General features: G+C 41.8%; 1 protein-coding gene across 2 annotated transcripts in view; it reads left to right on the plus strand.

The window, feature by feature from the left end:
* RAB28 (RAB28, member RAS oncogene family) overlaps nucleotides 1-10,129 on the plus strand; it is a 71,718-nt gene extending 61,589 nt beyond the window's left edge. Inside the window, exons 6-7 of one of the 2 annotated variants that reach the window (XM_087828250.1) lie at nucleotides 2,009-2,086; nucleotides 7,845-8,346. In XM_087828250.1, coding sequence (XP_087684376.1) covers nucleotides 2,009-2,086; nucleotides 7,845-7,934 — 168 coding nt within the window. In that variant the 3' untranslated portion in view covers nucleotides 7,935-8,346. Of the gene's footprint in view, nucleotides 1-2,008; nucleotides 2,087-7,844; nucleotides 8,347-9,205 lie in introns of those variants that run through there. The other variant, XM_087828245.1, reaches the window with a different exon arrangement.
* The last annotated feature ends 3,499 nt before the right edge of the window (nucleotides 10,130-13,628 follow it).

Below are 13,628 nucleotides of genomic sequence, written 5' to 3' on the forward strand. Positions count from 1 at the left end.
AATTCAGTGGTCAGTTCTTAGCCCTCACCTTACTTGACTTCCTTACAGCGTGTAAAGTAGGTGATGACCGTTTTTGAAACACGCTCTTCTCTTGGCTTCCAGGATGCTGTACTTCCTGGTTTTCCTCCTACCTTGTTAATACTGTTTCTCAGTCCCCTTCGCTGATTCCTTCTCTCTCCAACTTCTAAATATTGGAGTGCCCTTGGCCTCAGTCTTTGGGTATTTCTTTTTCTAAGCTTATTTCCTTAGTGACCTCATCTAGTCTCGTGGCTTTGACCAGACTCAGTGTCCAGCTGCCCACCTAACAGCTCTGCTTAGATGTCTAATAGGCAGTCCCAGTTCAATTCAGATCCAGAACTGAGCTTTGGTATTCCCTCCTCAAATCTCTCACAGTCTTCCCACTTCATTAAATGGCAGTTCTTCTATCAATTGCTAAGGCCAAAATTATATTGGAGTCATCCCAACCCCTCTTTTTTTTACACCCCACATCTGTCTGTCTGTCATCCATCTCTCTCTCTCATCTATATCTATCATCTATCTATCAATCACCAAGTTCTGTTGGCTTTACTGTCAAAATATGTACAGAATCTGGTGCTTATTTCTTACCATCTCCACTGCTACCAAGGCTTGAAGGTTTCAAGCCTTCATCATCTCTTACATTAGTGTCTTTGCTGGTTTTTTTTTTTTGTACCCTTGGTCTTCTCTTCTGAGTACCTAGTACAGCAGCCAGGTTGAACCTATTAAAATAGAAATCACATCAGGCCACTGTCCCATGGCTTCCATTTCACTCACAGTAAAAGCCCTGGAGATCTTCTGATGGCCTACCAGCTTGTACATGATTTGTACTCCCTTAACTCTTTGCTCATTTTCTTTTTCTTTTCTTTTTTTTTAATATATCTTTATTGATTTCAGAGAAAGGAAAGGGGAGGGAGAGAGAGAGATAGAAACATCAATGATGAGAGAGCCATTGATCGAGCCCGCAACCCGGGCATGTGCCCTGACCCCGGGAATTGAACCCCGATTGCCTGGATCCCAGGTGGACACTCCACCGCTGAGCCATGCCTGGCCAGGCTCTTCGCTCATTTTCTTTTACAATCCCCCTTTCCGTTCTGCCACACTAACTTTCCGGTTTTTCCTTAAACATTGACCATCAGTAAACTATAATACATACTACTTTTTGAGGTGCAAATGACATAAGCCTTTTGTAGTATGTATCTCTTTTTTTATTAGAAATCATAATTAAATTAATAAAATTGTGATAAATATTCAGTAAGTAATCATGAAGTAAGCAGCGTTAAGAAAATGATAGTACACTTACGAAGCAAAGACAAGTTATTCCTTAAAGGTGAACTCTGGATTGGAGCACTAGGAATCATAGTGGACTCAGCATCAGCTACCTGTGTATGAAAAGGCTGTTTACAGAAAACTTTGTAGATTTCTGTCTACTGATAATGGAGTATACTGCTCCTTTACTCTGAACTGGTAAAATACAGTAAGGATTTCTAAGTTGTTTTGCTCAAAAGAAGTGGAGAGTTTATTGAATTGATGAGAGCCACAAAGATTATTAAAGGTATAGGCTCAAGCCAGGTCAAAAGACAATATAGAGTTGACAGTGAAAAACCCAGGTGGTAAAGTATAGACTAATGAATTCTCATTTTCTTCAGCACCTATAGGAGTTTGTTTTGCTAATGTATTTTTTTTTAATGTGGTAGCTATAATTAATTGTCTTTTGTTAAATCTTTAAAAATGTAAGTTTTTAGGGATGAATGTTTATGTTTAGACCAATTCACTGCATTTCATGAATTTTCAAATTATGGGTTTAATCATTTAAAAAACTATTACACTTAAAATTTTGCTGTATTTGACACATAAAGCTATATTTGGAATAACTTGGTACATCATATTTTTGCAATTCTTGCTGTTTATCATTGTTTAGAAAGTTCAGTTTATTTGATAGTAACTTTAGCATGCCTGTTTTAAATCATTTAAACCTATTTTTGGTATGTAGGTCTTCCTGTGTTTTCAGAAAGTTGCTGCTGAAATCCTTGGAATCAAGTTAAACAAAGCAGAAATAGAACAGTCACAGGTGATTATATTGAACTTTATATTTTAAAGAGTAATTTATTTCTTAAAAGACATTATTTTCACCCCTGAACTCTTTCACATTTATGCATTTTTATGTACATATCCCTAAAACCCTTATAAATTGTGTGTGTGAATCACCGTTGGTTGCAGAAGACGAAGGATGTTAACTTTTTACCAAACTATGATACCGTTGAAACTTCAGTTTGTCCTTTTTGTTGGAAAAATGAGATTAATATAATAGACATTTCATCAGTGGTTAAATAATGGACTAAGAGGCTTACCGTATTGTTTTGTATTTAAGTTCTTCCAGGATTACTGTGCACCATTTAAAAAATATTTCACACAAAAATCCCAACTATTTATTAAAATTAGGTCTTAATTAGAGTTTTCTCCATTTGACATCTTCCATGTTTGCTGTGGTAAAACATTATTTTTCAATTTTTTAAAAGTCTGTGTGCACTTTATACTCTAAAATGCCCTCCATTATAATGATATTACTTGTTGATGGTATTTTATTGTTAATTTGATAATGATATTGATTGAGGATTTCTGAACCCTTTCCCTAGTCCTAGACAATTTCCTAAGATTAAGAAATAAGTCTGAATATCAATAGTCAAGCGTTTATAAATAGCACTGTACTAATGGACGTGGGCAGCAGTGTGGGGATTGGGGGGGCAGAGGGGATAAATGGCAATGGAAAAAAGAAATAAAAAAATTAAAAAGTACCACTATAATAGTACATCAGCTTACATCTTTCATAGAATGAAAAATCAGAGTAAGAGCCTATAGTTTGAAGTTAAGCTTCAGAAGTGGTTTGCTTAGAAGCAACAAATAAATTACATTTTTCCAGAATTCCTTCCACTCCCTTCCCACCCCCATGCAACTAAAAGGTGTCATTGTCCTTTCCTATCCTAAAGTTTTTGTTTCATTCTTTTAGAGTTAGTTCAGTGCCTCATTTTTATGGTTACTGTGTGTGTGTGTGTGTGTTTTAAAACAGAGCATTTATTAAAAATTGTTATGCTGATATTGCCGTTTCTAGGACTTGATTAAAATACCTGCACCTCTGGAAATCTGCTACTTTCCATTTCTCATTAGTCAAACAACATTTATTTTAGCACTTACTATGGCTAGCCACGGTATTGATATTTTGTGCCATGTAAAATGCTCCCAGACACATAAAAACAGTTACTTGTTTTTGACCTAGGAGGCAGGATATAAGAAAGAAAAATCACCATAATTTGCTTGATCACAGAGAACTTGGCAGACCAATTGCATCCTCTGCTTTTTAGCTTATATTTCTAAATGGTGTTTGAAAAAGAATGTCTGGTTAATTAGAGAGTCCATGAGTGATTGTCAAATAATTATAAATGATTTATTGATTATATGTTCTATAATGTGGTATAGTGGCGAGTCTGACAATGATTTAAAGGAGTTTAAGATGTAGTCCCTGCCTTCAATGAAGAAAATTAGTATATTATGTGCCAGGCATTGTGTTATCTCACTTAATCCCCAAAATAACTCTGTGAGGCGCATGTGTCATCTCATTTTATGGGCAGGAAACAGACTATGGAGAGGTTAAGTAACTTTGGATCCACAAAGCCATGGTTAGACAGTGGTGGGGTTTGAACTGAGGACTGTCTTGACAGTCGTGTCCCTAGACGTTCAACTCTACCATGTTGGGGGAAGTTATTGAGCAGTTTGGAGTGGGGTGGTGGTGGTGAGAAAATGGCTGAAAGAGAAGCTGGCATAGCAAGTTGAAAAGCTTGGGTTGTATTTTGGAAAAAGAAGAGCAGTTTGGTGAAAATAAATGGCTATTTATGTTGGAGTGTAAAAGGAATTTGAGAAAAGATTATGAAGATTTATGAATGCCAAGGTGATAAATTTTATCTAACATATTGACAGTGGGAAATAATTTTTGAAGCAGGGAAATAAACTAGTTTTTAGATGGGATTAAGCAAATGGGATGCTTTTGTGTGGTTGAATGGCAAAGAGATTGAAGCCAGGAGAGTAGGCTACTGTCCTTAGTGGATTGAGGACCAGAATCAGAGTGGATGAGAAGGAATAGATGTAAGAGACTTTTCCAAGAAGAATCAGCAGGGCTTATGAAATGACTGGATTGAAGAGAGGAGAAGTCCAAGACACTGACATTTCTCACCAACAGGAATGGAGGAAGGGGAGACCCACTGATTGGTGGGCCCCCTAGAAGGGAAAGTGTGCTGTGCTTGAGCCCAGTGGCAGTGCTCAGCTTCAGGGATAACTCAGGGAGATGGAGCAAGTTGGCTACTTTGTGCCAGGGGCCACAGTAGGATCTGGAGATACAGAGATGACTAAGTGAAAGTCCTTGTCCTCAGGGAACTCCCAGCATAAATGGGGAGACAGATATTTAAACCATTAAGTATACTCTAGTTGCATTTCTCTCAATTCCCAACTTAGTTAATAGCTAATTGTTTATGTTCTCTTGTTTTCTCCCCTGCCCCAACCATTCTTCTCTCTGACAGTGTAAAAGTTGGGAAGGGTTGTTAAAAAGGTCCTAGTTTCTCAGATTGTTCAGAAATTTTTGTTTACAAAGTAGTCAAACCTTTAGTAGAGGAAATAATTTTACTATTGCTGTTCTCTAGGAAGTTCAGCATTCACTTCTTTAATAGGCACTAGGTAGTCTAAAAAGAAGACACTTTGTCCTATATCTTATCTCCATCTGAATTGCAAGAATGTTTTTCCATATGTACTTGGCGTTCAGAGTACTTAATACATTTTTAAGCCTTGACAGTTTCACTTGCCGGTTAATAAACTATGAATTTCTGTTTGGTTTGAACTAAGTATGCATTAGTTTCTTCTAAACAAAAATTTCATGTCTGAGATACTCACTAAACTTGCCAAAAATATATCTTCTTTATGTGCCCTCTGAATACTTTCATACTCTACATAAAGGATTCTGGCATAGGGCATGTGTAGGATGCCCAAGATTTTAATTCTCTTACCACACAACTGCTATTTAAACCCTGATCCTTGGGGCCTTCTGTTTTCCGCTTTATCTGAACACTGACCTGCCTTAAGAAGCCATAAGGAACTTAGATTCTTCCTCCCTAGATGTTAATCTTTTTATAATTTTCTCCAACAAGTTTACCAAGACTGCACTGGGACTTCTCTCTCTCTCTCTCTCTCTCTCTCTCTCTCTCTCTCTCTCTCCTTTTTTTAACCCTAAACAGCACTTGTCTCCCTTGCAGAGCACATCTAACCCACTTTGCTGATACTATTCCACCCTCAGACACAGCATTGCGTAACGGATTTCCAGTATCATATCTTTTCTATTCACCTTCTAAATGTATTTTCTTCATTCAGTTTCAAAATTAGATGGGACCTTAGAGGCCATGTAAATAAACCTTGTTTTTTATAGAGTAGGAGATCTTAAAGAGCAAAGAGGTGAGTAACTCGCCTAAAGTTATAAATATTACTGGCAGCACGTTCTGGCACATTCTGTGGAAGGACAAGAAGAGCCCTTTCTTCAAGTGCCTGCTGTGTGCACAGTGCCATGGTTTTATGTTGCTATACCCATGCTTTAAGTGGTAATATGTAATCTGGTTACACTTGGATCTATAGCAGTCACAATATCCTTTAATAGCTTACACATCTGTATTCTATGCTGGACTCCTGTGCATCTCAGAAACAGAGATCCTGTATTGTTTATCTGAATGTCTTCAGTACCTACATAGTGAGTGGCTTTGAATGAATGATAGTGGCAGGTGTTTTAGCCTTCGAGGTATGTTTATTCTATATCTTGAGCATGACAGACTATGACTTCTGCATTGATAAACATGTTGCTACTATCTGGATTAAGACACAATTGCAGAGTAGACCAAATATATCTTTAGCGTTTTCCCGAGTCCATCTCTACTTATACGTAACTACCCCAGCTCCTAGGAAGCTACCACTTCCATCTCCAGTACCCACCCCAGTTACTCTCTGACATAATAAGGGTTAAGCTGGTTTTCAAATAAAAGTTGGAATTTTGTAGGTAACATTTTCTCTAAAAACATCAATGAATGGTTTGTAAACAAGCTGACTCCTGTGAAATCACCCACCGTGAAGTTTATGGCGTGGAAATTCTGCTTTGCTACTCATGGAAAGTAAAGCCTTGGTTCTGGCTTCCACTTCAGAAACTTTGTACAAAGCTTTATGTCAAACAACCAAGGCCCCTAAGAAAGATGTTGCCTTTTTAGTTCTTCATTAATTTGGTTCTTCATGAAAATTAATGGCGAATATCCAAGCCATTTCTCTTAGTCACTACTTCGACCAAATGTCTTGACTAGAGGTCAGTAACCTGGTTGTGTTTATAGGACAGGGTTTAAACCAACATTTTGGAGGATTAATGAGTTGCTTACTGATCATGAAAATCCCTTTTCTTTATTGTAACCCACAGTTTGTCATGGAACAATTAGGTTCGGGGAGGGCAGAGAATGGTGTTCAGCGTTTCACTGACATACTCCTCCCCTAGTACCTGCTGTTGTGGTTGATAATGCTTCTGTTGATAGCATCAGGCTGAGTGCCTAGTAAATCAGGAGTCTTGTCCAGAAGCTAATGCCGCTGTTAAAGAACTGGAGCAGAGCCCGCTCAGGCTAATGGGCTGTAGCATCCCGCTCATTCACTCACAGTCCTTTATTCAGTCTTTATAAGTGTCATCATAGCCAGCAGCCTTATTAACATGCTTTTCTACATGTGTTAATTGTTACATGCTGCTATGAAGCAAGAGTTTTCTGAAATAAGATATTTGAAATTGTAAAACAGGGCAAGGATAGTTTGAAGTTTAAAAGTTGGGAGAGCGTGTTATCTCTTTTATACTTACTTGTCACATGTAGTATTTTCATTCTAAGAGTTATAGCAAACAACAGCCTAATAGAGGAGTTTTGATTCTTTATTTAGCAAAACTCTTAGATATTTGATAAACAGCTCTTGTGCTTAAATACTGTATGTGGGGATTTTTTTAATGACAGAAAAGTGCATTTTGAACCTGCTTATTTTTATATGGAATATGGAACCATGGATTAGGATTGTGATGAGTGGGCCCATGAGCATCAAAAGGTGGTCTCTGACAAGTAATAAATATTAAATGTAAAATTTGTAAGTGCCCCGTGGCTCCTCTGATGTAGGTGTGTGTCCTCTGTGTACCTTGAAGAAAATTACTCACTCCTTCCTCTGTTTCCACAACATGTAGGTCTACTAGTAAGGGACTTACCTTGCACGACAGTTGTCTGTGTGCGTATTTCTCTTCCCTTTACGTCCACAGCAACTTGTGAACAGATCCTGTGTAATTTACCTGTGCATTTCCATTGTAGAGTGACTGGCACATGGTATATTCTCAGTCGTGCTTGTTGAAGGAAATGGAATTAATACTTTTACTGCACTTCAGCATAGAAAAGCACCACAGTTCTTGGTTGTTCTCTGAAATACTGGGAATTATATATTATGTATAATTGTGATTTCAAAACTAGAGCTCACAACTTGTCTGGGAGGTTCAGTAGACACGTCTGTCTTTACAGTGAAATGGAATTATAAAGAATAACGTTTCTTGGATCTTTGTTTACTTTCCTTCCTTTTAGTCTGTATTTTGCTGTTTTCTTTTGACAAGTTTAAATTTATGTGTATGTTTCTTTTTCTACTTTGGTGTTCCCTTCTATTTTCAATCATTGAACATACTTCCCATTTTTTCTTTCTTTCCTTCCTTCCTTTCTTCTGCATCTCGTTTCCATGTACGGAATTGACAGCGTATTGTCAGGGCAGACATAGTGAAGTACCCAGAAGAAGATACCCGGCCTGCCAGCTCTGCCCAGAGCACACTCTGTTCAGTGCAGTAGTGCAGGTATCAGGGTCACCCTTCTGCGCCGGGGCGGAGGGTGGGGAGGACTAGTGAATGCGGCCTTGCTCCCTTCCCCTTGTGAATAGAGAAGTTCAAGTGATTGTTGTACATTATCGGAGTTGGTATTGCATACATCCTGTTTTAGAGCTTCGAAAATTGATCTTTGCCAGGAGACTTACGAATTAAATAAGGATTTGGGAACAAATTAAAATAACATTTCAGTTCCTTTCACACACATTTGTCTTTGTGGTTGTGTTTACTCCATGTGCAGTGACGTGGAGAGCTGAGGCGGACATTTCATTACCCATTCCTTACCATTGTTCCTGAATCGCCTGGTGATTGAGAGAGTATTTTAAAAATTTGCCTTGAATTACTCTTCTTTGTCTGCTTGTGTGTGCAGACTTAGTAAAAGAGTTGAAAACAGTAAAGGATTTGTTTTAATTTAAATTATTATTTTGAGATGAATACTAGGGCATATTGCTAAATTTATCATTTAAGATAATCCTTGAATGTGGGTTAGAGGGAAGGAAGGAAGGGTTAAAACTATCTTTTGGCTTCAGTTATTTTAAAAACATGAATATGTGGTAATTTTCTAAATTTCTCATGTTGTATTTTGGTAGTCATTATTTATAACCCATTAGTGAGCTATGTGGAAGTAAGTTAGGGCTTTGGGAGGAAAGTTTTAAAAATTGGCAGTTTTAAATATTGGGTTGCCCAAAACATTCCTCCTTTATATGTGCCTCCTCTTTAACATTCGTACCTCTTCTCATTAACACAGTAATTGCTGTAAACATCCTGAAAAAAGCCATGGCTGGGGATAGTGGCTTATGGAAATATTAATAAATAATGACATTTTTTACTTTGAAATAACGAAGCCTTATGTATCAGTTAAAATATGTGAATGATTAATTTTAATCCTTTGCTTTAAGTTATTACCAGGGTTTAATATTTCATATTAATTTGTCATTTTTTATTAGACTTATGATTACCTCAAGCATATGTCATAAAACCAGGAAAGGCTCAATAAAGGAATTGCTATTACTTTTGTTTAAAAACAAAACCAAGAAGAAAAAAAAAAACAGCCCCTTTCCTGGCAGCCCCAGCTCTGCATCAGTTTGTTCTGGCTGATTCTTTTAATATCAGCTCCTGCTTCATTTATGATGTCTGTCGTCAGGAGTTCACCAAAGTTCAGAAAATGAAAATATACTGTAAGGGCTCTTTCTGAATGTTCTGATGTCCTGATAATGACTCTGTTTTCTTTTATGACAGAGGGTGGTGAAGGCAGACATTGTAAACTACAACCAGGAGCCCATGTCAAGAGCTGTTAACCCTCCGAGAAGCTCCATGTGTGCAGTTCAGTGAGCGCAGTGTCTCTGCTGCGGTGTGGCTGCCCTCGCCTCCGCGTGGCCCGAGGGCCTCTGGGAGCTGGCTTATCAGTGGCCATGCTGCAGCTCCGTTAACACTTTCCTCCCGGCGCCTCTTCACCACGGGCTCCTCACAGCTGCCGGGCCCCTCGGACTGGAAAGAATGCGCTTCGGGACCACACACTTTGAATTCAAAATGGAAAGCCCATTCTCTGGAATTAGACTGCTTCATTGAAAAAGAATACTGTTGGTTCTCTTTAATGTCCTCACTTCTTTTTTCCCAGATGTCAATTTTTTAAAACAAATAGGGAAACTACCCAAGTCCTGGTCATCAGCCAGGATTTTGCCACAGCATTTCATTCTCTTACCTGAACTATACATGGCAAAATGTGCTTCAGAGTGCAGACGCTTAAACAAGTAATATATTTTATCTACAGATGCTAAAGAGGCGATCTTTTGCTGTTTATTGTGAGAAAATATATAAAGCTGTATCTAACTGCAAATGCTTGAAATAAAACTGTAATAGAAATATTTTTTCCATTTTGTGACAAAGGACCTAACTTGTTTGTATTATAGCTGCAGCTCACGGAGTGTGAGTATCGCTGTTGTATTTTATCACTGTGTCTCGGTCATTGCACATTGCGGAATACTCATGTCCCATGCTTCCCAAACTCTGGTGACTGTCCAGTGGGTGCTGCACGTGGACTTGCTCCCGCAGACGGCATCGAGCGCTCCTGGGACGAGTTGTGACTGTTGTTGGCTCACTGTGGATCAGGCCTGTACCTGATGCTCAGGTGTTTTTCTCCTGCTAATAAATTTATTTAAATTACTTTTTAGGGGGAATTTTCTTTTAGCTATCTTCCATTTAGTTACAGAGCACAAGGTGTATTTGGCTGTGACATCAGTGACCATGTACTGATTCAAGCCCAGACCCTGTAGGCTGGCATTTCAGGGGCTCCACGGCAGTGTGCCTCCTTTGTCCCTCTGCGCAGAGAGAGCCGTAGACCCCCTCCTGTGTGCTCTGCCCTCCTGTCCTCCCACAGTTCCCCCCCTGGAGCTCCTCCTCCTCCCTCCCCTCCACGTCTGCTCTGCCCGCCAGCCTGTAGTCACCACGAGGGCAGCGCGCTCTAGGTCGCGGCCGTGGCATGTGTTCCGTGCTAGGGCACAGTGCCTGGCGTGGTGGATGCTCTCTACTCGCCATGTGGAAACAGGAGTGAATGCCACCCCTCGCAAGGTCTCCTCAGCCACAAGTTCCACACGGGCACCTCGGATGGCCGCTGCCCCTTGCCACCTTGAGTCACAGCCGTTCGTGCCCTTGTGTCTTTCATAGGTCACGAGCTTGTGGAAGGGCAGTAAGGATGCCTTTCACATGGAGACCTGCTGCAAGTGTGCGCAGAAATCTTGGACTCCTCACTGTGTAAGAGAGTTTAGAAAATGTAATTTTACATCCTGTGTGGCTAAGGAAACTGAGGTTTGGAGAGAGAAAAAGAACTTGCCAGAGGTCATGGGACCCCAGAGCCAGACCCCATGGGAAAGGTGCTGTCGCTAGGCCAGGGTGGCACTTTCAGGAATGATTTGAAATTTAAGCAGGTTTAGAACTTGTGACTGCTCTACTCATTAGGCAGAGGGTCCAATCTTATTCTACTTTGATTTTTATAGTTTTCATTTTATAGCAATTAATCATTCTTTTAATAAGTCCTTCAAGGTTATAGCCCCTTAAAGGTCGTTCAGTTTACCCTTGTCGTCAGTGTCTTCCTAGCACTGGCTGGTCAGTTTTCTAGGGAGAATTATGTTCTCTCTTTTTTAAAGATATATATATGATTTTATTGATTTTAGAGAGAGAAGGAGAGGGAGAGAGAAACATCAGTGATGAGAGAGTCATTGATCGGCTGCCTCCTGCACATCCCTCTTTGGGGATCGAGGCCACAACCTGGGCATGTGCCCTGACTGGGAATTGAACCAGGATCTCCTGGATCATAGCTCGATGCTCAACCGCTGAGCAACACCAGCCCGGCGAACATATATTCTCTATATTTTTTTAAGTGAATACAAAGTTGAATAAAAGAGATCTCATCCCTCAAGGACCTTACACTCAAGGACCTTACACTCCAGAGGAGAGGAGTCTGCTTTGGCTCTTGCAGCAAAGCTGTGGTTGGTTGAAGTCTCCTACTAAAAACTGTGATGGGCTAAAGTCTCCTCTTGAACTGAACTGCCCAGGGCTTTACATTCAGGAAGGGGTGAGGCTGCTCCTCTGCTCACTGTTATTTTCACATCTGTGCGAAGACTTGAGGGTTTTCAGGTTACTGCGGTATTCAGAGGTGCGGCTGGGCGCACCCGTGACCGTGCGGGCCCAGTGCTGCAGGCATCAGAGGCGGCGGAGAGCTGCGCAAGGTCTGCGATCCGACCAGGACCCTTCGGTGCGGTTTATAAAGTCGGCCCTGAGTGGACCTGGTCAGGGAGGGCGAGGGGCCTGTGTAGGATGGCTCTGGCCGGGACATTTCCAGGCTATGGTCACAAGAGCTGTTTTCTTCCCCCTCATTCCAACCTATGGCAGGGGTAGCACTGTCCTCTTCTTACACACGAGGACACCGGAGCCGAGAGTTCGTGATACACCAGGTCCCTCCTGGAGTCAGGCGGAGGCAGGATCCACGCCAACCAGGTCCGAGACAGGAGGGATGAGGCTGGGTACCGATCGGGCCGCAGTCCTTTGGTGAAGGTCACACAGCTGACCTTCCTGGGACTCGACCAGGAAGGTGTTAAGGTGTTCAGGTGTTCTTTCTTTTGAGAAGTGGTGATGACCTGTGCTGATCCACCCACCATCTCCACCACTGGCCCCCTAGACCAGCAGTGTGTGTCCAGAGTGCTCCCCGAGGTAAGGACAGAAAAGTGCCCCCCAGCCCCGCCTCTTTCCTTGGCCTCGATGTTTATGCCTCTCCCACTGAGCTTGTCCAGCCGTTGAGAGCCTCTGGCTCGAGGACAGCAGGCACAGCGAACATGCAATATAGCATATGGCCAGAGCAGATTTCTGAATTCCATATTACAATTTTCCCCATACCTCGGGTTTTATTTTTGAGACAAAAGCGTGGGATTCATGCTTATTTTGCTTTGTTACCTCTCCTGTCTACAGTTTTTAATTTAAAAAATTACAAGTCTTCCCATCTAGTTTTAGGCACGTTGTCTCCTGAAGACGCATGCTATAAAGTTTCAGACTCATTGTGGTCACTTCTGCTGCTTATTGAACTTTTGAAAAACACAAAAGTGTCCAGCCAGGACTGGTCATTGGACGTCGCCTTCCAAGTGTACCCTCCATTATATGTGGTGAACCGCTGCGGAGTGGTTTTTGGAGGGGCCCAGAGAACTCCTGTGACTGCTTTATTATTCCAGGAGGAGGTAAGCCAGGGCCCTTTAAAGTCGATCGCCGGGACAATGTGACAGAGCATAATAATTTGTGTGTCACTTAAAAATAGAAAACTCTTCTGGCCATAACCCATGCTGGTGATTGCTGTAATGCTGAACATCCTGGAAAACAGCTGCGAGATTCAAAGGAAATGGAAATGCAGACGCGTCGAGCGCTGGGGCAGACACGTGCCCCTGCCTCCCCAGCATCACTCCCCACCCTGCTGGGCCCCCCGTCAGCCGCTCCCAGCTCTGGGAGCAGGTCCTCACTGGCGCACACCTTTAGCTTATTTCCTCCCGGCCTCAGTGGCGGGCTCAGAGGTGGGCGAATAAGCCCATCAGAGCTAATGCAGCTGGAGGGGACATCTGCCTAGGTTCTGGGAAAGGAAAGGAAAGGAAGGGAAGGGAAGGGAAGGGAAGGGAAGGGAAGGGAAGGGAAGGGAAGGGAAGGGAAGGGAAGGGAAGGGAAGGGAAGGGAAGGGAAGGGAAGGGAAGGGAAGGGAAGGGAAGGGAAGGGGGAAGGGGAAGGGGAAGGGGAAGGGGAAGGGGAAGGGAAGGAGCCCCGGTCCAGAGCTGAGGCCAAGCGGGCAGAGGTGACAGGTGGAGGGAGCCCGTGACACTGAGCCCAGGTCACGCCATGCCACTGGACCTGTTTAACAGTGTGGCTCGGTTGATTTTTTGGTCATTTCAGCTAGTGTTGGTTTATTTGTTAGTTACTTACATAATAAGACCATTATGTGCCAGGATTTGCTTGGCACCAAAGACAGAGGTGAACATAATCTGTGTTTTGTCCTGGAGATCAGTCTAGGCACAAGCATAACTCAGCAACATGTAATCAAGCTGTTAGCTGCTTCAGGAAAACTACACTATAGGGAGCCGTGGCTTAGCAGCGAGTGTGACAACATGGATTTCAGGTAGCTGATCAGGGTCCC

This window comes from Miniopterus natalensis, chromosome 1 (assembly GCF_054644295.1).
Source record: "Miniopterus natalensis isolate mMinNat1 chromosome 1, mMinNat1.hap1, whole genome shotgun sequence".
Classification (NCBI taxonomy): domain Eukaryota; kingdom Metazoa; phylum Chordata; class Mammalia; order Chiroptera; family Miniopteridae; genus Miniopterus; species Miniopterus natalensis.